Source organism: Lycorma delicatula, chromosome 5 (assembly GCF_047948215.1).
Source record: "Lycorma delicatula isolate Av1 chromosome 5, ASM4794821v1, whole genome shotgun sequence".
Classification (NCBI taxonomy): Eukaryota; Metazoa; Arthropoda; class Insecta; order Hemiptera; family Fulgoridae; genus Lycorma; species Lycorma delicatula.
The window spans coordinates 142,838,775-142,864,698 of record NC_134459.1 but is presented as its reverse complement, the minus strand read 5'-3'; the positions used below and the strand labels follow the sequence as shown (position 1 = coordinate 142,864,698).

Sequence of the window (25,924 nt, the reverse complement as noted above, 5' to 3'; positions counted from 1 at the left end):
TTGGTCCGCCGACCGATCCAAATGTTGTAAAGTTATTAAAACTAATATTTATTTTCAAGCTTGACCCTTCCTAATTAGGTTCAGGTATAAAAGATTCCGAGCTTTACCTTTTCGATACGCTAATTAATATCGTCCAATCACGAATTTTGAGTGAATCTTTTTATTATTAAATTAAATTATTTAATTTAATTTAAATATTATTATTTTATGAAATAATTATTTATTTCTATTATTTTATTAAATTTATTATCTTTTTTTTTTCTTTTTCCTGTTTAGCCTCCGGTAACTACCGTTTTAGATAATTCTTCAGAGGATGAATGAGGATGATATGTATGAGTGTAAATGAAGTGTAGTCTCGTACATTCTCAGTTCGACCATTCCTGAGATGTGTGGTTAATTGAAACCCAACCACCAAAGAACACCGGTATCCACGATCTAGTATTCAAATCCATGTAAAAATATCTGGCTTTACTAGGACTTGAACGCTGTAATTCTCGACTTCCAAATCAGCTGATTTGGGAAGACGCGTTAACCACTAGACCAACCCGGTGGGTTAAATTTATTATCTTTACATGTAATAAATCAAACGAATTACGTAAACAGTTTTGAAGGAAGTTTGTTTACTTATAGTATGTTAGGTATACTGGTAACACGCAACGTAAAATTAAAATTAACAGCATCTTAATAAATAATTAATATTAATGTTACGTAAGTTGAATCTGTTATTTTAATATTAGTTCTACTTATAGCATATACTTTGATAATAAAATAATAATTATATTAAAAAATAGTATTGAAAATGTTATTTGTGGTGCATTGGACTTTACTTTAATTAATTAAACATTTTTCCTAAAAAAAGCTTAAAAAACATTATCAAAAATAAAGCAGTCTTTAAGGGAATCTATTAAATAATCTGTAGTATAAAAAACAATAAAAAATCTTACAAGCATGACTTAAATACTAAATTTAAATTACTTGCTAAATTTTAGTAAAAAAAAATTAATTAAACCAAATTAAAAAAAGGCCGTACTAAAAATTAAAAAAAAGCTGAAAAACAAAATTACTTTTCTTGCATTGGTTATTTATTTGGTTATTTATTCGTATATGGTGAAAAAAAATAATACATGAAAATAAACATAAAAAACTTTACAAAATTCAAAAAAGCAATATTTTTAAACTTTAATTGGCCTCCCACCCCAATATTGCCCATAAAATTTTTTTTTTTGAATCACTTGGTGTATTACTATGCTCAGGTAGACATAGTTCTATAAAAATCGTTTTATCCACTCAAAAGTTATTAAGCTTCAAATACATCAACACACGTACATACGTACGTACCATTCGTACCTTATTCCTCACTTTTTTAGTTTTTATTTGGGGTCCCTGAATCATGAAACGTCGAGAAATGCAAAAAATCAATTCCTCATTTTTTTATTGATTACCATACTTTCCTTCTTGCAGCATAGCTTTAGAGCTATGACGCCAAGAAAGTAAAAGAAAACTTTTTCAGTTCTTTAAATTTAAACTTATTGATATCAGTGCCAGTTTAAAAACTTACACCGACCACATACGTTTTTCACTGAGAACAAGAAGTTAAAACTTAACGATTTAAACATATCTAATTTTTTATTTCTTTAAGAAGTTAATTTTATTTATTTATTTTTTAAATTATTTAAAATATGGTACACTTAGAAAAATACACTGCCCAAATAAAAACAAGCCGTTTATAAGAAATGTTAAGATGAAAAATTTGCTTTTGGATTATCTTCTGGAGTTGTCAAACATATCAATCAACTGACTAAGTTGACCTTTTTGTGGATGAATATCAATTTTTTAGTATTACACAGTGTATATACATTCTAGATCCTAAATTATGTTTTATATATATATATATAGTTAGTTAACTAGACATCAAAATTAAAAGTGGTTATTAACCATTAGCAAAAGCTGCATACAGTTTAAATCCACCCAACTTCTTTAAACCACTCACTATATTTGTCTATGGGAAGTGGTTTATTGATGGGAACCTTTAACCCCTGGAATTTATCTAATTTAATATTCTTCAATTCCTAAGATGCTACTCTATGTTATGTCCAAGTGTTGCAGAACTGTCAGGAGTTTGTAAGGATTATCAGCTTACTTAGAATCTATTATAGTGTTCTCAATATGCAGTAAATCATTGTTTTAAGTTTTTGAATATTTTTAATACTGTAGACACACAATACAAACACAGCAAAGTAGCACATGATTTATAATTAAACTGAAACTTTAAAATTATAATTATTTTGGTAGCTCAATGACAGAGCAGTTGCATAATATATATTAGAAGTTTACAGATCTGGTTCTTGGATCAGATTTCGCATTTTTTTCATTTCCCATTCATCTAATTACATCAAAATTAGTAAAGAAAATAAGTTAGAATAAAAAAAAACACAATTTCTTGAACCTCTCTTTATATTGTCAAACTAAATCTACTATAGATTAGAATTTTTTATAATAATTATAACATCTGAAAGTGTAGTTTCTGTCTTGGATTTCTTATGGCAGATGGTTGGTAATGATGCATCACTCCAGAAATCAGCAAACTGTACTGTTATGTGTAACTACTATATTATATTAAATGATATACACTAGCACATAATAATTATAATTATAATCATATTTATTATTATAACAATTATCATAGATCTATTGAGCCACGCAAGAGGGAATGTCATATAAGTAGTTATTAAGTTTCATTTACTGTGTTATTAATTATTAGTTATGTTTAAATTACTTGATAATTTAAAATTAATAAATTATATAACTTATAGGCCATATTGTTTTAAACATTCAGTTGCATCTCTAAACACGTTTTGAAGTATTTAATGAAATGAAAAATACTCAAAACAATGGATTAAATTTATTAAGTTGACTTTATCTATATATTATTAGTACATACTGTAGAGGAATGTTAATAAAAAAATCAGTAATTACTTTTACTAGCCTTTTTCTTAATAAATACTGAAGTATTTGTGAATGAAAAACAATGAATTACTGCTTCACTTAACTTCATTGGTATTTCCTGAAATTACACTCGCTTACTGATACTAATTAATAAATACTGAAATTTAGGGGAATAAAAAATTTCTTTTACTGAAATTTATCAGTTATTAATAGCTCATTATTCAGTAGAAACCATACTAAACATTTACTAATTATTAAATAACTGTATTTATGAGCATTTGTAATTTAAAAAACTATAGGGAGTGCAGAACAATCAGTGATGACTGGAACTAGAAACGTTTGCATTGCGAGAAAAAATCTATACTGATGAATTTCTTTTTACCTGAAATAGATGAGGCTAGAGGAAATGTCTGAATATTTTTCTTAGATATTTGTCAGATCCAAGTTTCTAAATGGTGAGGATTTTGGTGTATACAAAAGTAGAGTTATAGAAACGTTTGGTTATGTTCTTGAGAAGATCTTTTTTAAAGCTGAGAACAGATTAATTTTCTATGAAATGTAGCTGAAATTGCTAAAGCCAAAGAAAATGGAATAACTATTGTAAATTGATTCAAAACTCCAACTGTAACTGGTGGTCTTGATTGCACAAACTTGGAGGTAAAAAATCTAATTGGTGACAGTTACATAAACAATAATAGTTACACCAGGACTAATGTTCAGGCAACAAGTGATGTAAATGATAAAATAATAAGCATTGAAGCTGGTTGGTTTGGAAGCATTCATGACAGCTGGTTTTGGAAATGGAGCATAATTTATAATGAATTCCTAAATTTAATCCCTGTCTTTAGGCTGACAGTGGCTATGGTGTTGCTCCTTGGCTGGTAATGATGCCATTTCCACACGCAGCACAATCCAGAGAAGAGGCAATTTTCAATAAAATATACTCTTCAGAGAGAGTAATAATTGAAAGGGTGTTTGGCCATATTTTTTATTTATGTCATTCCGTGACTTTTTGTTTTCAACAGTATTACTTGATAAAGATTTGTTCAACAATTGTATTAACTTTCAATGCATGGATAAATGCCGCTCGCCTGCATTCTGTTTTTCCTACATCAAATTGTGTTTCATTAAAATGTTATCAGATAAAATTGTGTTTCACTATCACTAAACCCAATTTTGTCAGACGATTTTTAACAAGATATATGTGACTTGATATAAGTATACAAGTTATGAAATGTAAGACAACACACAATGATATTTGCAACAGTGCTAACACAACAGCTTATGTATAAATGTAAAATATTATTCAAAAATATATAAAAAATTATATAAAACTTTTAAATTATCAAAAAATTTGTTCCAGCTGTCTGCTACATATTAAAAAAAAATCAGTAACAAGCATTCGAAATGCAGCTTCACCTGCACTATGTGGTTACTTCATTGCCTGTTAAGGTCAGGAGATGTTAAGTCGATCAAAAAACTATCAGTGTACTGTAATTTCTTCAAAGCAATGGTTCAGTCAATGCAGGACCCACTAATTGACTTTTAGACTTAGCTCGTGTAATTCATAATCAGAATTACAGACATAAATTACAATGTTACCAGATCTCAAAACTCCAACAATGTTGAATCTCTGAAATGTTGTTCAATGTTCAATGTTGAATCTCTGATTCAATAGCGGTAGCATAAAACAGCAAAAATGTAAAAATCAGTGTGTTTTTAGCCTTTAAAATTCTAAAAACTTCAGAATGATTTTTAGATATTTATCTGAAGAGTATTTGAAAGCCCAAATTGAGTGAATATCTTGTTCGATATAGTCAGAAATGGGGAAAATGTGTATTGTTCAAAGTTTTTTTACCTTTCTTCACCCCTTTCTAGTTCGAATTAAAAAATCTAGAATCTGGTGTTTAGATATTCACATGAAGATTACACACCAAAACTCAAGTTGATATCTTCATTAGTTATTGAGAAATTAAAAAAATAGTAAATTCATTGTTACTCCATTTTAACCCCTTAAACTTGGAATTTAAAAAATCCTTTCTTAGCCCCTGTTTACACCATAAGAAGCATGTGTATAAAAATTTTCATCAATTATCAATTATCTTCAGTAGTTTTTGCTGGGCATTGATTATTAATTAGTCATGACATGTTCTTTTACATAAATAGATTATTAGAAAATTATCAGTTATTACTTAACAATTATATATGCAATTAGAGATAAATACTGAACTATTTTAATAATTACTGATCAGTAAATGCACAATTTTATTCAGAAAAATATAAATTATTACTGTTACTGTTCTTGTCACTTTACTGATCTTGTTATTATTTCAGTAATTACTGATTTTTATTCACTTCCTGCATACTGCACAATTTATTTTGTTATATAAATGTAATGATTTAAGATGGTTTTTTGATTTACTTGTGATAACAATAACATGGCACAGTAATAATATATGATAATTTACAACAGATAATAGTCACATACTTATAAGAAATCACTTTCATGTTGCTATTGGAGTGTTTACAAAATAATTAGTTTATTATCAACTGGCTTGCAGTCAACTAGTTTACTGATTAATAATCAATGTTTTAAAACGCTCACAGCTGTTCAAAAAATTCTCATTATTAAACAAATGAAAATGTCTTGAAACCGATTGAAATCTAATATGTCTTAAAATAATCAGACAAGATCCAGCCTTTTTTTGGTAAAAAATAGTTTATAAGCATTTATTTGATTCTATTGTGCGAAATAAATTTATAGAATAAAAATTTAGGTCCATAATATTTACAAAAATGGTTGATTGGTAATTCTTTTTTGATATTTTGTACTAGCATCTTCCTTTTCTTTTAGGAAAGACTTTTTTAACGTTCTCACTCTGGGTACATTTTAAGGAAAACTTTCAAGGAATAAAAAAAACATACTTTTTGTAAACAATTTATGAATAAGAAGTGAATATTTTTACCTTTATTAATTTCTTAACATAAAACTGAATACTTATTCAATAAAACATTCAAAGTATTTACATTGTAATACAATTCTAATTACTTTAGTTGATTGATGTTACTACTTTTCAATCTGGTATACATATTTATTGATTTAAATTGTTAAAGTATAAAAGTAATGAATAAAAACCAATCAAGATTAAAAAGGATACGACATAATCTTGCAGTCTTGTTGGCCGTCTATGTTCCCTTTCTGATCATCTCAAAATAGCTGTACTTTGGGTTGCTCTAGAGGTTTTTGCACATTCTTAGGTGGCTCTGGGTGGAGCTCCTCTGGGGGACCTCTTCTTGGTTTGTCATATGTGCTAAGTGATGGAGCAAATGTCACTGTTTTCTTTAGTTTTAAATCAATAAACACGAATAGTAATTGATCAGTGTGTCTCTTCAGGATATATCCATCCCGATTGAGCCTAACAATGTAGTGAAGTTTTCCAAGCCTCTGAACTATAGTTCCGAGTCTCCACATTGGTTTGCCAGTGGAGGGGTACCACCTTGCTTGTACTAGATCTTCTGCGCTTAGTTGATGTGCTCTGGGAGTGATGTTGGAAAGTGATGGTGTATGAGGTGGTGGTTTCAGAAGGTCTAATTTAAAATGTAATCTTCGTTTTAGGCATAATTCTGATTGAGATTTACCAGATGAGAGAGGTGTAGATCTATATTGCATTAAGATTTCTAGAATTTTTCTTTGAATGGGAAGTTGAGATGAAGTCATTGCCTGTAATTTTTGCTTGAAAGTTTGTACATTGCGTTAAGCGAGCCCGAATGCATTGTACAGGTTGGTAGTAGAATGACTCTAAACTTATAGTGTATGCCATGTTCGAAACAGAATTTTGTAAATGTTTCACTTTTGAAGATTGTTGCATTGTCGGAGACCAGTATCCTTGGTAAGCCATGAGTTGAGAATATATCTTGAAGGTACTGAATGGCTAAATCTGTTGTTGGTGCATTCTTGGAGTAATGGACTTTGCATCAACCAAGATAAAGAAGTGATGATCTTGAAACGGTCGAGCATAATGCACGTGAACCCATTATCGTTTTCAGAATTTTCACAGTTCACTGTCAGTGGAAGGTCTGGATTGAATGGGGTTAGTACCCAATAGCTTGCGATTTCGTTTTTCAGTTGTATAAATGCCGCTTCACATTTTGAGGACCAGTGAAATTTGTGATTCTGAAAAAGTAATCTCAATGGATAAGTAAGTGTCAAGGTGTTTGGTATAAACTTTGCATAATAGGTAACATCCATTCCTCTTGACTTGCTGGTCTAGGTACGTTTATAATGGCTGTGACCTTAGTTGGGTCTTTGTACATTTTGTCTTGTTCAGTTACATAGCTTAAGCATTGAACTTTAGTTTTGAAAAATTCACACTTTTCTTTGTCGAGGTGTAATCAAACTCTTGTAATATATCGAGGCAAGTCATCAAGTTTTTGTAGCATTCTTCTCTTGATTTTGTATGAACTATTATATAGTCAAAGTATGTTGTAACCCTTCTGAGTCCCCCAAGACTTTGTCTATGATGAGATGAAAGTCATTTGGTGCCGTTTTGATTCCAAATGAGAGGTGATTGAAGGCGTAACTTCCTTTGTGAGTAATAATCGTTTGAATTTTAGCACTCTCCTCATTGACTGGTATGTGAAGATATGTTTTAACTAGATCTGGGGAGCAATAATATAAAGAATTGTTGAGTGTTGTAAGAAGGTCGTTGATTTTTGGTGTAGGGTTGTGCACATTTTGTAGTTGGAGGTTCACCCCCTACTTTCTAATCAACACAGACGTATGGTATATCGTGCTTGGGGATCACGACTAGCAGAGATGCCCAGTCACTTTCTTGGACTTTTGAGATAATGCCTTGGTTTTTGATTGTTTCTTGTTCTACCTTTATTTTAAGAACACGAGGAACTTCCCTAGCTGTAAAAGCTATGGGTTTCATTTTTTCTTAGGGATAAATTGCTATGTTTTTATATCTGCCAACTTATTTTTCAAACAGATCGTTGTATTTATTAAAGATTTCATATTCTTTGATGGTTGGTAATACTGTGAATATATTGGACTGGTATTAACCTTTTTGGCGATGATATCTTGTAAATGAATGTCCATGTGCCTTATCCAGGAATAGCCCAAGAGTGGAGTAAAATTGTCTGGAACTACATACAGCCTTTCAGTTGATTTTCTATCCTTATATTGAACTTCTACCTCGCCTACTGACAGTGATGTAAATATGCCAGCACTATATGAGCAAAATCGTATGTTGGTTTTCTTAAGTTCAGTATTCAAGTTTAGTTTTGTCAAAATTCGATTTGTTTAACAGTGTTTGTCCAACTCCAGAATCACTTGCTGGATTTGTTGTTTATTTTTACTTGAATGCAGTATTTTTCTGTACTTAATCTCATATATTATGAAGTGATCTTGGAGGAAGGTATCTCCTTCTGCATCTACTGTTTCTATACCTTTTCTTTTCAAACATCAGTCTTTTTAGGTACACTTTTTCAACGTGACTGCCTTGCATTTTACAGTACTCACATTTTAATCTATGTGGGTCAACCCTACATTGGGACAAAGTATGATTATTCCTGTTACATTTTAAGCAGAGTTCTTCGATTCCTAAGTATTTTAAATTAAGTCGAGGCCTTGGTGTGAATTTTGGTGGAGGAGTTTGATGTTCCTTATAATGAAAACTTAAATTTGTAATGTCTCCAGGTTTTGAGGTAAAATTGCTTGTACTCCTACTTTGTGGTTTAGAAAATCTGTGTGCATTGGTTGAGGAATTTTCTACTGGGACATCAAATTGTTGATTAGCCAGCAATGATGCTTTCAAGGTTTGAGCATTTGAAACTACATTTTGAAAAGTTTTTGAGTTATCTAGCAACAATTGATGACATATGTCTTGGTTGGAACGTTCTCTGATAAATTGTGAATCCAAAAAAAAGTCTGCTACAGACTTTTAACATTCGCATTGGAATTCACATGCTGAAAAGTAATTTAATTTATGTAATCAGTAATACTTTTATCTATTTTTTTAAGTTGAGATTAAAAATATTATGTGTCGGAGTAAAGCAGAATCCAAATTTTTTTTAGCAATTATAATCTAAATACACTACCAAGAGAATCGACTGGGAACCAGATTTTTTATTAAGGATTTTGACTTTTTTCTTAATTATAATTTTAACATTGAATAATATTTAAGGTGAAAATGTAATTTTATCAAGGCAGTTAATCAAATACAATTTTTTTACCGAACATTTTGATCTTTTTCACTATTATACTCAAAATATTGGATAATTAAGTTATTAATATTTAAAAGCCACATAGCGTATTTAAAATAAAAATTTGTCAAAGGCAAAGCCGAGAAACTTATTCAACTCTTTGCTAACATAATAGCACACTGCAATGTAAAGTTGAGTGTAAGATAATAACATCATAGATTACAATAATTAACAATTTTTAAATTAATACAGACAAAAATTTAAGTTCACCATTTTAATTTTAAATCAAGAATACAATTGATTTTAAAATATTTAATTCTCACATATATAAATGTATTTCTTACGTATGTAATTCATTAAAAATATTGAAAATTAACAATTCAGCCAGAGGTCAAACATTAAACCCACCGGGTTGGTGTAGTGGTTAACGCGCCTTCCCAAATCAGCTGATTTGGAAGTCGAGAGTTACAGCGTTCAAGTCCTAGTAAAGCCAGATATTTTTACATGGATTTGAATACTAGCTCGTGGATACCGGTGTTCTTTGGTGGTTGGGTTTCAATTAACCACACATCTCAGGAATGGTCGAACTGAGAGTGTACAAGTCTACGCTTTATTTACACTCATAAATGTCATCCTCATTCAGCCAGTGAAATATTATCAGAAATGTAATTACCGAAGGCTAAACAGGAAAAAGAAAAAGTTCGTACTTTACAGACAGAACTTTTTCAGTTTAGGGAGACTTAAGAAAGTCTACAGCTGGTTTTCGTAATTTATGATTATAGAGGCGCTGTTCTCCGGCACGCATCACTGTTGCGTATTTTCTTCTGGCATCGATTTGAAACAGACAATACGTTTTTAAGAATGTTGACTTCTTTCTGTGTTGTTTGCACTGTTGGATCTGAAATTTACAGTTCCTGAAGTCTCTCTTCTTAATAATTTCTCAGGCTGATGATAAAAAATTCATTCAATATTTGTTTGTAGTCTTGCAAACTTTATTCAGAAACTTTTGAACTCAAGTACGGGTAATTTCAACCGCTAGTTAGTAAAGCTATTATAGTAGCCTATGAAAATTATTGTTATATCATTATTTTACTGAACAGATGCAAACAACATCAATATTATATCATTAATTTTAATTCCTGAAATATTTTTTGTGTTAAATAAGGTTAATGTAGAGCGTAATGAACTTTCATCCTATAAACCTAAATAAATAATCTTTGAATATTTATCAGTATAAACTAATTGGAATTTATAAAACGCAATTTTTTAAAACAATTTTGTGAAACAGTCAATTAAAAAAATTAACTGTTTTGTAATCAGATATTTTAATATATTTGATTATTTAAAAAAAAATGATAATTTTTATACGTAATATGAACACAAAAATAAAACCAAAATTATAATTTTTTTGCTTTAGAAATTTGGGTATATAATGATAAGTATTTTCTAGGCTTAGCAGTCGTAATACTATTACAAGATACAAAGGATAGTGTTTTGTTTGTTTTGTTAAATCGTTTAAAACTATCTTCTCTTGTTATTGAAACAATTTTAATTGTGTTTATTGTGTCTTCATTGAATTTAAAACTGTGTGCGAGTTAAAAAAAGACTATCCGTTCAAAAATGATTTTTATTTTTAAAAACATATTTATTATAAATATTATTATCAATTTTTCTTATATACTCGGCGAACAATCTCCGCCGATTGTAAAAACTGAAAGCGGTTTAATTCAAGGTACATTTTTTAAAACGCTAAACGGACGATTATTAAATGCATTTTACGGTATTCCATTTGCGAGACCGCCTGTAGGAAATCTTCGATTTGAGCCGCCGTTAGAATTTAATTCGTCACGGTCTGGTATTATCTACGCTAATGAAACTAAAGAACCTTGTCTTCAGTCGAATTACATATTCGCAAAAAAAAAATATTCTATAATAGGTAACGAAGACTGCTTGCATCTTAATGTTTATTCGCCGAATATTTCAGAAAACGGTAATAATTTAATGGAAGTTATCGTATTTATACATGGCGGTGCTTTTATGTTCGGTACAAAAGACAATTATAACCCAAAATATTTATTAGATAAAAATAATTTCGTTTTAGTGACTATATCGTATAGAGTCGGTCCGTTCGGATTTTTAAGTACAGGCGATAATATAGTTCCGGGTAATAACGGATTAAAAGACCAAGTAATGGCATTAAAGTGGATACAAAGAAATATTAAAATGTTCGGCGGTGATCCGTCTTTAGTGACTATCAGCGGTTTGTCAGCAGGAGGCGCTAGCGTTCATTACCATTATTTTTCAGAAATGTCCCGTAATCTTTTTAAACGAGGTATATCGATCAGCGGTACAGCGTTTTGTCCGTGGGCTCAAATGGACAATCCGAAAGAAAAAACTTTAAAATTAGCGTCATCGTTAAATTGTACAGCAAATAACACACAGATTTTAATCGATTGTTTACGCAATCGACCCGGACATTTAATTTTATCAAAAATTAAGTCGTTATTTGCGGGATGGTTGCATTATCCGTTATCACCGTTCGGTCCGACGATCGAAGCGGATAATCCTGAACGTTTTCTTGGAGATCATCCTTATAATTTGATGAAAGATCGTAAAATTCACGATTTACCGTGGTTAGTCGGATTTACTACCGAAGAAGGATTATATCCGGCATCCGAATTTATATTTAATAATAATTTAATGAATGAACTCGATCAAACATGGTTGGATAAAGCGCCGTATTTATTAAATTATAATTTAATTAGCGATAATAAAAATAAAACTGAAATAAGTAAAAAAATTAGAACGTTTTATTTAAACGATACATCTATATCGACGTCGAGCGGAGTCAATAAATTGATAGAAATGATCGGCGATAGATTATTTGTAAATCCTATAGACAAAGCGACAAAAATGCAGTCAAAAATAACAAACTCACCCGTATATTTATATAATTTTGGATATAGAGGTAAACATAGTGTATCTGAATTAATTAGTAATAAAAAAACAAATGTCGGTGTCAGTCACAGTGACGATGTGGCGTATGTATTAAATAGTTATTTTTCGTGTACAGAAAATACAAATGATAGCAACATGGTAAACACTATGGTAAATGTGTGGTCAGGTTTCATTCATAACAGTACGCCGATTATAAATCCGGCTATAAAATGGGAACCGATTAATAAAAATCATAAAAATAATATTAATTATGTATTTATTAAATCTAGTGACGATATTAAAGTATTAGAAAATAATAATATTGGTAATAATTTATTTTGGAACGATTTAAATTTAGATAACTATTCTTAATTTTAAAAAAATAAGTAATCAATAGACGTGGATTAAAACATTATCTTCATTGTATTATAAATAGTACATCGTAATAAATTATTTATATTTGTGTACGTGTATGATAACGCTGTCAAAGTATATTGAACTGTTGTAAATTGACCACTTATAATATATATATTATGTACGAAGTATTATTCATTATTTTTTTAATTGTTTTTGTAAATACTAATTTTACTAATATTTGTTGTAAATATATAAGAAAAATGTTGATAATAGAAATTTATGTGAATTTTTAATATTCCAATGATTATTTCATTACCCGATGACTTAATGTCATAGGTACTTTTTAGATAACATTCATTAAAACTATTAATTTTTTTAATTTCTATTTATTCTTGTAAATTACAACAATTAAAGTACAGAAAATAAACAAATAATTTCCTTGTTGTCACCGGGTGGTCAAATTAACAATAAATAAAATAATATTTAATTCAGATCGATTCATAATTATACGTAACTGTTTTCCTTATCTCATTTCGATATCCTTTCTTTAATTTTAGCAAAGAATTGTTCGTTATAAATATAGAATATACATATAATAACTTTCTTTAGAACTTTGTTGGAAGCTCTATCGTTTTTTTTGTTTGTATAAAATGTACTTTTGTTTCTTTTAGTTTCAATTACAATTTTATATTAATTAATTCCCATCCAATTTCAGTAATGTAAATATTTTAGACTATGGAAGTTAAAATTTTTTTTTGTAATATCTTCATCTCGCAATCCAATTTTAAATGAAATTATGAATAACATGTCATAAGTGACCTGTGAAAAGAGAGACGGTGTTATTTGATAACTAAAATAATTAACGTATAATTCTACTTTAGAATTTTAATAATTCTTTTTTAATAATTCTACTTTATTAAATCACACACAGTGATTTAATAATTGAAATAATATAGGATTTTTCCCCGAACGGGCCTGTAGAGGACCGTGCAAATATTATTTCAATTCAGTCTGTTCTGATTTTCCTTTTTTCTCCTCCTGAATAAAATTATAGGATTTTATTATAAAAATTATACATTACTGTATAGAAATGTTACAAAAATAAAAAATGGAAACAAAATTAAATTAATTCGCATTGAGCTTTTAAAAATATCTTATGTATGCTGCAAATACAAATGAATAATATTTATAAATGTTGAGGTAGTAATTATTAGTAATATTTCTTGTTAAAACTTATTACTTATTGCTTATTGATACATTTAAAAAAAAAACTTTTATATGTTTAATTTTATTACCCTCATTAATAAAAATACATCAAATAATGTATTTGATGTATTTTTGATGTACCTTTAGTCACTAAAGGTAAACGATAATTTGTATTTTTTAATTTGTAAATTTTTCATAGTGAACATTGTTAGATTAATTTAGAATATTTAAAAAAATATGTTTAAAGTTTAAAATTTATTTTAAATTAGCTGAGAGAACAAATATCCTCTTTCAGATACGCTTGATTAAAACATTATTGTTTAGTTATCCAATTATTATGCGATTAGTAAAATGTATGAAATTGTTTAATGTATGAAAAATTATTTATGTAAATTATGTCTTAGTGTATGCAGGGTTGAATAATATATTAAATTAATTGATTAATTTCTTTAAGCCATTTAACATTTTAAATGTTCATTAATTATTCTGTTTATATTTTTAGTAGCCGGATTTGAATCTCCAAAAATTAATTTCTAGAACTGATTTCACTCGTGAAACATAAATCAGAAAGTGATTCTATTTGTATTTTAATTTTTTTTTAGGCAGATGCATTTGTGGCCTTTTAAAAGGTTACTGCTTTTATAAGCTCTTTTAAATTGGTTTTAAATGTTTCTTTCTTTTTTACTGTCTGGCATCACATCTAGTTATCTTTTTTAGTGCTTTTCACCACTTATTTCATATTTTGAAAGTGTTAATCCCACGAGATTTATTTTTATTAAACATTTTATTTTATTTTTATTATTATTTTTTTCTTCTTCAATAGCTGTTGTTTATTTGAAGATTTTTAGCAGTATTTGTATTCTAAGTTAGAGGGACATATGAAAGAAGTATTTATCTTTCTTTTTTGTAGTTTTGTTACTGTGTTCATTTTATTTTCATATTTAAAAAAAAAACATATTTATTTAAAGTATTTCATAGTTTAAATTTATTATTACTATTTGTGATTATTTATTACTTCATAATTTATTATATCAAGTTGTTTAATTACTACATTGTTATTATATGTGTAATTTATATAGTCAGTTGATAATGGTGTTAAATGTTTTTCCTATATTTTGATTAGAATATATTGATTCATTTTTTATTAAAGATTTCATTATTGTGTTTTTAAAACCCTAATTTTCATCTGCTTTCATTTTTTTTTGACGCGAATTAATTATTACACCATTCATATTTTAATGCGGCTAGAAGAACATAGCCCTCACACAAATAATTTTCACAGATTTCTCATTGAACGATTAAATAAAGACTTTTACTAGTTCTTTATTAAGACTGCAGGAATTTCCTAACTCGATACACTACACACAGGAACCACATGAAAAACTATGTGGAAAATCTTGGGAAAACCCTTAATAAAATATTCAGCATTTGTTTGTATTAGGCAATTTTTTCCTAAACACGAGACGTTTCATTACTAAAGAAATGTGTATTTTCTTTTCTTCTGTGTACAACTATTCTCCTGTGAACTTTTCCCCTTCAAAGTTATGTGTTCAAGAACTGAAACTTTCAGATCAACCCAAAAATCTAAATTATTGTCAATGATTTAAACGTAAAGTATAGCATCTCGTAAGTATCCTCGACATTACGTTTTTTTTTACAAATGAGCGTGGTTTCATCTGGGATGGTATGTTAATTCACAAAATATACGACTGTGATCGACAAGTAACCCCCATGATTCATAGGAAAAATTGGAAAGCGAAAATTGGAGTCTGGATCGGTGTGAGTAGAATGTGTGCATTGTGGATATTTTTTTTGAAAATACAGTTAATAGTGATCATTATTGTGCCGTTTTAACAAACTTCATTAGTCAGTTAACAAAAGTAGAAATCAATCACGGTTGGTTCCAAAAAAATGGCGCATAAGCGCACACAGATAACAGGTTAATGAATTTTTTTTACGAAATATGTTTGGTAAATGAATCATTTCGAGGGGTTTGTGGCCTGCACGATCACCCGATCTGACTCCCCCAGATTACTTTTAATTGAGGGCAGCGAAACAAGCAGTGTACTGCAACAGAACAGTCACGATTGTCGAACTAAAGACCGCAATAGCGACATACGTACGAGACATTCCATTACATCATCAGGTTAAAGTGTTTGATAAATTGAAACGTACGCAGTGTTGAATTGATGTTAGAGGATGTTATTTTCAACACCTTTTATAAACTATTTTAGTTACTGTAATATCAGTTTTTATAAAATAACGAAACAAAAATACAAAGTAATAATTAAAAAGCTTCTTAACTACACTTTTTTTTTTATTATAACGTCACAGCAACTTTACAATCTGTTCAGTAAGAAAATTGAACAATAACTAAATAAGATCTACTTGAACCAACATTAAGTAGCCACAGAGCCAATGGTTTGTGACTTAATAATAATAATAATAACGAAACAAAAGATCCAAATCTAGTTTCTCTTCAAACAACCCGTTAGTATTCCAGATTGCTAGTCTGAAAGTTGTTCATGTTTTCTCAAGATGACTCAGGAAAAGTCCGAACATCCTGTCCCATCAGAATTCCCATCATTCTCTCAAATCTTTGAAACATATGGTTTACGATGCTCATGAGCCCATGAAAATTCTGGTTATCAGTAGTTTGCTGACCGTAGGAATCACTCATCTTAACTTCATTCATTCATCACTCTTTCACTCATCTTAACTTCAGAGTAGTAGATCCGAAAGTATTCAGCCTATTTTTACACTCATTATCATTGTTCTCAGAAGGTCCACACAGTGTAACTTTCTCAGCGTAGAAAATCAGTATTATTGTTATCATAAATATTACTACTATTACAAACATGAGAATCATTATCACTCGAGCCAGTTACCCGCAGATCTCCTCTGTGCACGCGGAGTGTTACTGACAGTAGTAATATTATTGCCAGTGAAATTGCTAGTAGTTTTATGACTCTTTTAACTCTGGAATATAGGGTGGGTTTGGATGGACAGACCTTAGTCTTGTATTGTTGATAAATTTTACACCCTTTGTAACTCGCTGGTTGTTGGTCGCCGCAGTTAACGCAGGAAGCTGGAATCTGTGGTGCCTTAGAACAGTTTATAAACGCATGATCTGCAACACATTTTACACAACGGTACGGGCGATTGCATTGATTTTTGGTATGTCCAAAGAGTTGGCAACGTTTGCATTGGACCACTTTCCTTTTCCAAATTATATCTTTTTAGGTCCACTTTTTATGCTTTTTAGGAGAAGCAGGTTTAAATAATAATACATATATTCTAAAATGTCAACCGTTTATAACAATAATACCACTTTATAATAATTTTATGATTACGCGATTAATAATTAGAAAACGCACTTACCAACCTTTTTTTTATGCTTTCAAGCGTTTTCGGAATAGAATTCCATCATCAGGAACTTAAAAATGTATATTATATTCTTAAGTAACTAAAACTTCGTGGTCGTCATGTGTTTAAAATTGCATCGACTTAACGTGCTGACATTATGAATGTTTCCACCGTTATAAATTGAAATGGGAACGGTATGGTCAACTCAATCTATAGTTATTATTTAGTACTTACTAATGCAGTATATCATTATCAAATCTTGTTTGTTCGTTTATTAATTTATCATTGTTAAAATATTTATGTACTTTTCTAAATTATTGGTAATGTGTTATCTCAAAAATCGTGTATATCAATAAAATTTTCTGGGTTATAATTATGGTTTTTATTTATAATATGTTTAACGAAATTAGATTTGTCTATTTGACCTTTTTTTGTACAATTTATAGTTCTCGATAATAGAGAGAGACCAATCGGTCTTTTTTTGACAACGACATTTTAGTTATATTAAGAATATAATATACATTTCTACGATTCTGAATATGGAATTCTATTCTGAAAACGCTTGAACGCATAAAAAAATTGTTAAGTGGGTTTTTTAAATTATTAATTAATAATACCACGTTCTTTGCTTGAATAATTCTTATGCCTAAAAATAGTTATTTTAATACCTATGATAACAGCTGTTATCTGAATCTTTTACTTAACTGCACTTTATATTTAACTGCAAATAAATAAAATTAAAACATAGAGTGAAGCATGTCAAACCTCCTAAATAAGTAATAAATCTGATATTGTAACTTTAAACTTCCAGCGGGTAAAATATATATGTACGTTTATATTTAAGAAGTTTAATAATGATAATTGTTTTTTCCTTTGTATTAAATTTAATATAAGTAACATTTTTTACTATTATTAGGAAAATGTATGTTAACGTTAAGATGTAGAAATTCGCGAATGCGATCTGGTAACACAGTAAGAAACTTTGTGGGGGAGGGAGAAAGTTAGTTTTTTCCTCCGGCTGACCAGTAAGTGTGTGAGAGACACTCTCCCTATGTAAGATACAGCATTAAAAAATTTAAGCTCTGTAACCATGTGTACCGTACCGTACGAGTGTCGGGAAGTGAAAAAAAGAAAAGAGTCAAATATATGTAAAAGTAATTTTCCTTATATAATGTTGTGATTATTCAGTTAACATCGAAAGGTGAATCCAGCAATAAAAGTATTAATATGATCGGAAAAACTACCAGCACCTAATTTATATAAAAATGGAAACATTAAAAGATGAGTTCAAAGGAAAGGAAACTACGCCCTTTGGTAATAAGTCAAAACATTAAAGCACCTAAAATCAGGTAACCACATCTTACATATTAAATATTGTGACATGGCTGCGTTTTGACTTCATTTTAACAACGGTTTTATTATCGATGTTTCGACCAACAAAATCTTGAATTGCAAAAGATCTGTTAACCTTTCCATTCCGTGGAGTTATATTTTTCTTCGCAATTTCGACTTCAGATTTCAAGATAGATTATTTTTTTTTATTTAAAATTTTAATCAACGCTTTTGTTAAAATTCGGACTTTTTGATTTAAATAGAAAACAAAGACTTTAAAATATTACGGAAATTTCTTTGTCATGTAAATAAAATTAATTTAATGTTCAATTCTCATATGCAAATTGCTGGCCAGTCAACCATATTGTAAATTACATTATTCAATGTACAGACCTGTTAAATTTTTATTATTATTTTAAGATATTTAATGTTAATAAAATTTTTTATTCCTACATTCAAATTTCTTAGCGTTTTATTGTATTTCATTTAAAAAATCTAATTCATTTACTTAATGTATGTTTTTTTATTATCTATTTACAGATATTAATTTCGCGTATATTTTCAGTATTTTAGTCGTTATTTTTGTTTAACCGTTGCAACTTAATTTAATATGTTTTTGTCTTAACGTAATTCAAAGTCATAATTTTGTATAACTATTTAATTTTTTTTTTGTGCCGTTCTTGGCTCATCATTGGTGAGCTATACCTTTTTAAAGAAAAATTATAGTTTTTCACACACAACAAAAAAGCTATTAAAATTATCTTATTTGTTAGAACGAGCCTATTTTATTATAGGATCGAACAAGAAAAAGGTCTTTAAAATTATATACGTTATTTAGAGACCGATGAAATTTTATTTTAATTTAAGTTTATTCAGAAAATAATTGAACTATTTCTCCAATAAATACTATACATACATAGTACCCGTCCATAGTGCTTATTCATGTTCTACTCAGTATTACACGCGTGAGTAAATAAATAATGATATAAAATTATTTTATAATAAACGCGTTTTTTTAAAAGACCATTAAACTTTTTATTTATGAACGATTCGAAGTGAAAATAGGTAACCGATAATTTAAATTGAAAATAGGGTAAATAGAAAACTTAATAAAATTTACACCCTGTTATAAATTACGATAATGAAACTTATTTTATAAGTGACAAAATTAAAAAAATAAGATATTTATTATATGTAGAAATAAGAGAAGGTATATTACATAATAAATTACAACACACTGAAAAAAGTTTAAAAAAAAATTTTCTCTCTTTTTATATGAAAAAAGGAATTAAAAATCGTTTTCTGCTTTATGTCTTTAATCTTGCAAAAAACATTCTATTACCAGCACCGATTTTTAGTATTTTTATTATTTAAAATTTGTAGTCCATGCACAAAACTGCAAACAAATTAATTTACATATTATCATGAACTGTAAAATACTGTGTATTAACTTTTGTCATTACGAAAATTGAAATGAAATATTTATATGCACGAGAATAAGAATAAAATCTATAAAAAAATAAGTTGTACAGCAGCTGCATACAATATGCGACTAATTCTTTAAATATTTTATACAGATATTGCAAAAAACAATTTCCATAATATGTATATAAGACATACTTTTTACGCCTTATTACGAATTTTTAAATAGTTTTCATTATACTCTTTTTTTAATTGTATAATTAAATGGGTAAAATTTTTAATTTATCAATTTAATACTTGAATCTCAGTTCAAAAGGATGGTTAAGAAATTATGACGTTTTGCCTGCGACATCTGTCGGTTATTTCTTTTTACTTAGGTACTTTTTTGTTTTCTAGATTTTCCGAACAAATTTAAAAAATGTAAAATTTTGTAATATGTATCTTGTCGGCACGGGTAATCTTGTATCTATATCTATATATATATATATACAAATGTCGGCCTCCGTGGCGCGAGTGGCAGCGACTCGGCCTTTCATCCGGAGGTCCCGGGTTCGAATCCCAGTCAGGTATGGCATTTTCACACACGCTACATCGTTCATCTCATCCTTTGAAGCAATACCTAACGGTGGACTCGAAGGTTAAACAAAAAAAAATTATATAAAAAATTATATATATATATATATATATATAATGAAAAAAGGGTGTTTGTATATTTGTTTGTTTTAAATACCTCGACACCGGCGCCACCTAGCAGGTATAGTTTTTGCAAAAACTTTTCTTTTTTACGTAAGTAATATGTATTCTTAATATGATCCAAATCTCACCATAAATGCAATTTTACCAAATATCTCAACCCCCAGCGCCATCTAACGGGTCCATTTTTGCAGAGGTATTTCATTCCATGAAAGTAACAGATATTCTGAATATGAGACAAATCGGACGATAAAAACAATATTTTCGAAATATGTCGACCCCAGCGCCACCTAGCGGGTCCAAACTAATTCAGAAACGTTTGCGGGCGTGCGCACAACTCACCAAAGTTTATTCGCAATCGGATGTATAGAATAGAAACGCATACGGGACAAACAAACATTCGTTTTTATATATACACGTATAGAAGATTAATAACACAATGGAACACAATTATTGAAGCTCAGGAACAGTTTTATTTCTCGTCTTTCCCACACCAAACTATTTATAAATATTCTTATTTATCTGAACTATTTTTATGATATTTTACACTGTTAGAGAAATAAAAGGCAAACAATAATCCCTCCTCAAAATAGGGTACTCTTTCGGAATTTTCCCCCAAAATTATTTTACTTAAAAGTTATTTATCAATGTAAAATAACATATACTTCAATAATTATGAATTAACTATGAAATTATTGTCGTATATGATTTGTATATTTCACGTCAATTAGACGAGATTAGCAAGCGAAGCGAGCGTAAGTTGTATTTGGTTAATAACCAAAAAATAAAATTTCAAAATCTGATGTGTACCCCACATGACATCCTTGTACGCCTATTAAATTACATATACACATTTTTTTTTTTTTTAATTAAAAGTGCATAAAATTTTATTTCATTAATAATTTCAGATATTTTCATTTATTTATTTTTTTTATTGTTTTGAACTATTATTATTCATCTTAAAACTTTTTTTACAATGAGAGGTTAATAATTACTGATAAATCAATATAATTAAATTAAAAAACAAAAAAGAGATGAAATGTGATAACGAACTCATATGCCTTCCCCCTAGAAGATCCAAATATTTCATTAATTAAAATTTTATTTGGTTATAACTCTGGAATCTATGAAAATAAGTACCACTTATGACATACTCTTGAAAAGCTCTCAATGAGGGCTTATTACTGCATTTAAGAAAAAGTCCAAAATCCATTTTTTTTTTTTATTGGGCTTTTTTGAACACTTTTGGTAAGTCGATTGTAATCAAAAGATGAGGTGCAAAACCAGATGTTACAACAGTCCTAAATTCAAAATTTCAACATTCTACGGCTAATCGTTTTTGATTTATGCGAGATATGTATATACATATACGTGCTACGTACAGACGTCACGCTAGTCAAAATGGATTCAGGGATGGTCAAAATAGATATTTCCGTTGAAATCTGAATACCGAAATTTTTCGCGATTACAATACTCCCATGTACGAGTATAAGAAAAAAAAAATAAACTTTGGGGGAACATTCTAAAAAAGTACCCTCAATACTAAACAATTGACTAAGTATTATTTTTCTTTTAAATATCATGTTGATAAAAATTTGAATAGTTAAATTTAAATTTTTTTTTTTAACTGTATTGAGAAATTGATGAAAATTTTAAATACCAAGCTATTTTTTATTATGCATTAAAAAACTCCGGCAAAGAGTTTTATAACTTTCTCTAATTATTAATTACTTAATTACGCTATATTTAAAATACAATTGCAAAAAGATCAAAATTTTCAATAAAAAATATTGAGTCTGATTTGGCTCCATTGATCAAATGATTTTTTTACCATAAAAATTAAGGAGAATTAAAAGTACATTTGAGAAAAACTCAAGGTGTTTGTAAAAAGTGTTGCACTCCAGTTGTCTCCCTTCAACAATAATATCAACGTTTCTATCATCAAAATTATACTGAATTTAGAATAAACTTGGTAAAAAAAAGAATCAAACTTTCTGTTACCCTTGTTCAACAGCTATCTCGTATATAGTTTTTGATACTAACCACAACATGAAAAACAAAAAAAAAACATCAAAAATAATAAAAAATTAGCAAAAAAAAAAAACGTTAAATAAATAAAGTTTCCTAAGTCGTCAACATTAGCAATAGGTGTATTTTCAATTGAAAATTAAAAAAAAAAAGATGTAATACATTTTCTATCCACAGATCATTGGAATGGGATGGAAAATAAGTTTTGTAGTGATTTGAAGGCCAATCGATATAAAATATATAAATGGAAAAAACGTCCATTTTCCTTTTCTGAAGCAAGATAGAGCTAAAAAAAAATACATACTTATTTTTTTATGGAGGGGGTAAATATTAAATAAAAATTTTTGTTAACTTGTAATCTTGATAAAAAAAACCTCTACTTTAGTCAGAAGATTTTTGTTCCGAGTCCTAGTAAAGATTTGACATTTTAACTCGCCCAAAACATACCAGCCTCTTTTTCAATTTTTTTTTTTAAATTGACATTAAATAATCGATAAACTTTTTACATAGTTATAAGACCAGACAAAGGCCAACATAGGGGTATTCAATTTTAATTCAACAAATTTTCAAAAATTTGATTGCATCACTTTTTATTTTGATAACATTTTGTATTTGATAACTACCCACGTAGTAGTGGCCAAAAAAAAAAAATATATATATAGATTAAATGAACACAATTGAAAGTTTCATAAAACATTTAACAAAATGAACATTACGGAATTAACAAAATTTAACCTTTCCCTTTTACCCTTTCTTCTATTTCTCCTTTCTCCCATTTCTCCCTTTCCCTTTCTCATTTCCCGTTTCTTTTTTCCTCCTTTCCCATTTTCCTTTTTCCCATTACAATTTTTACCCCTCTTCACTTTCCACCATTTTCTTCTTTTCTCCCCCTTCCCCTTTCATTCCCTCATTTTTCTTTCCCCCTTTCTTTTCTTCCCTTTCCCTTTTTTTCTCCTTTCCATTTCCATTTCCTTTTCCCGTTTTTACTTTTTTCCATTTTCATTTATATTATATTTCCTTTCTGTTTCCCCATTTCTTTTCTTCCCTTTCCATCATTTTCTACTTTTTATCCTTCTTTCCTTCCGTCATTTCTCTTTCCGTTATTTCCCTTTTCTCCTTTCTTTTTAACCCTTTCTCCTTTCATCTTTCAAATTAATCTTGCGACAACGAAAATTATGCTGGGAAATTACATGATAAAACTAAGAAAATCTTAGTTTTTATACCGCACGCTAGACGTCGAATTTCGAAGGTTATTTAAAAATTAAATATCTATCTTTATAGTTAAATAAATTATTTTCAATGGTTTAAAAAAGATTAAATACCTGTTTATATTAGTAGAATATGTTCTTTTCCAGGCTATTTAAAAATTAAATGTCTATATAGTTAAATTCTTTTCAATGGTTTTTAAAGATTAAATACCAATTTGTTTTAGTTGAATACGTTCTTTTCCAAGGTTATTTAAAAACACACTATTGTCGTATAATAAACATTTAATTTGCAATAACAAATATTGAGGTCAATAATTGAGATAAAAACTATCCTATCTTTTAAGTTGAACCAAATTACAGATACGTTACGAAATTTGATCAAAATCGGTTCAGTAGTTTCGGAGTTTATCCAGAACATACATCGTGACACGAGATTTTTTTATATATATATATACTAGCGGACCCGACAGACGTTGCCCTGACGCGGCATTATTCTGTAATAAATGCACACACATAAATATAAGTAACTTAATTAAGTTAAAATTAGCAGGAATGTGTTCTAAATTTCATTAAAATGACTATTAGTATGATATTATCAGTTTGTGATTGTTTTATTATTGTAATGGGTTTATTGATTAATTATGTGTAGTATGGTTAATATTTATTTTCACTAAATATTGAGATGTCCGATGAAAATTGAATTAAAAATTCGAAACGTCGTAAAATTAATAATTAGTGTAATTAATAAATTTTCATCCATATTACTACTAATTTTCACAACATCAATCTAAAAAACTACCTCCTACATATTTTTTTTTTTTATTTAATAATTTTGATGTTTCATAACCATGTAACAGCTTAATTAATCAATTAATAAAAAAAATTAAAGCAACATTTTAGTAGAAATTTTTCTCATTCTTTATTTTAACATCTATTTTACCAAATTTTAGATAATTGTAAATTAAAAATAATTTTAGAAAACTTTTTATAAAATTAATCAGCTAAAACATTATAAATTCAATTTTTTAAATATACTTTAAACTATATTTTTAGTAACTTATATTTTAATTCTATAAATGTTATAATTTATTTTACAAACTTAAATTTTTATTTTCAAAGAGCCGTTCAATACTTCATAAGTTGCATAGAATCAAATGAGAACTGACAATTTAAATTTGTAGGTTAAGTTAATTGTTATTGAATGCACGTGTATACATCATTAAAATTCCTGAAAAAGCATGTAAAATACTCACATCAGTACTGCCCCTTACAAATTTGCACAATGTACATTTTTTAATTAAACTTTAAAACGTTATTTCAATAAATAATAATATAATATAATATAATATTCTCCATAAGCGCACAATTCTAGCAGACTTGGCAATGCTTCGCTATTGCTAGATCTGAGTATACATACAGATTAAATGACAACAATTGAAAGTTTCATAAAACCTTAAAAAACTGAACATTAGCAATTTAACAAAATTTAACCTTATTAACCGCTTATTAACCTTATTAACCACTTATTAAAAGTCAGAAGGTAAATAAATCCAAATGGCAAAACAACAGCACTACCTATCGGATTTAATTCACACCACTCTCTAATCACAGTATTCGGTGAAAATAATTTTTTAACGAAAAATGTTGTGGCTGCAAAATCATTACAATTAATACTGAACATTAAGAAACTTACAAAACATTACGGAACCTTATAAAATTTCACCTTTAACTTTATAAAATTCAGAATGTAAATAAATTAAATTGTCAGAACAGCACTACCTATTGGATTTAATTCAAACTATTCTCTAAACACAGTAGTCCGTTAAAAATAATAATTTTAATGTAAGAACAACACTAAGCTACGACGCAAGTGACTGATATGCGAAAAAGCAGAAAAATAAAAAAAATTCCTAGAATCCGATCGCAGCACCAACTACCGGGTTTGACTGATAAATCAAAAATTAAAAAAAAAAACTTCTAAAACGCGATCGCAGCTCTGCCTACCAAACCCACACGCTGCCTACCGGACCCAATTGTGAACCTTACCATCCCAAGATCAACAACACATAAATAAATTAAAAAAACATTTTCACTTCAATACTGTACCTTATAAATTTGCACAATGTATATTTTTTAATTACACTTTAAAACGTTATTTCAATAAATAATAATATAATATAATATTTCTCAATATGCGAACAATTCTAAACGCGATCGCAGTG

At 28.6% G+C, this 25,924-nt stretch overlaps 1 protein-coding gene across 1 annotated transcript in view; it reads left to right on the top strand.

Annotated features, from left to right (window-relative positions):
- The first annotated feature begins 6,714 nt into the window (after positions 1-6,714).
- The window catches only part of LOC142325754 (venom carboxylesterase-6-like), a 65,951-nt gene continuing 46,741 nt past the window's right edge, over positions 6,715-25,924 (top strand). The window contains exons 1-3 of the mRNA XM_075367785.1: positions 6,715-6,727; positions 9,538-9,561; positions 10,847-12,261. Of these exons, the coding sequence (XP_075223900.1) occupies positions 6,715-6,727; positions 9,538-9,561; positions 10,847-12,261 (1,452 nt within the window). The remainder of the gene's footprint in view (positions 6,728-9,537; positions 9,562-10,846; positions 12,262-25,924) is intronic.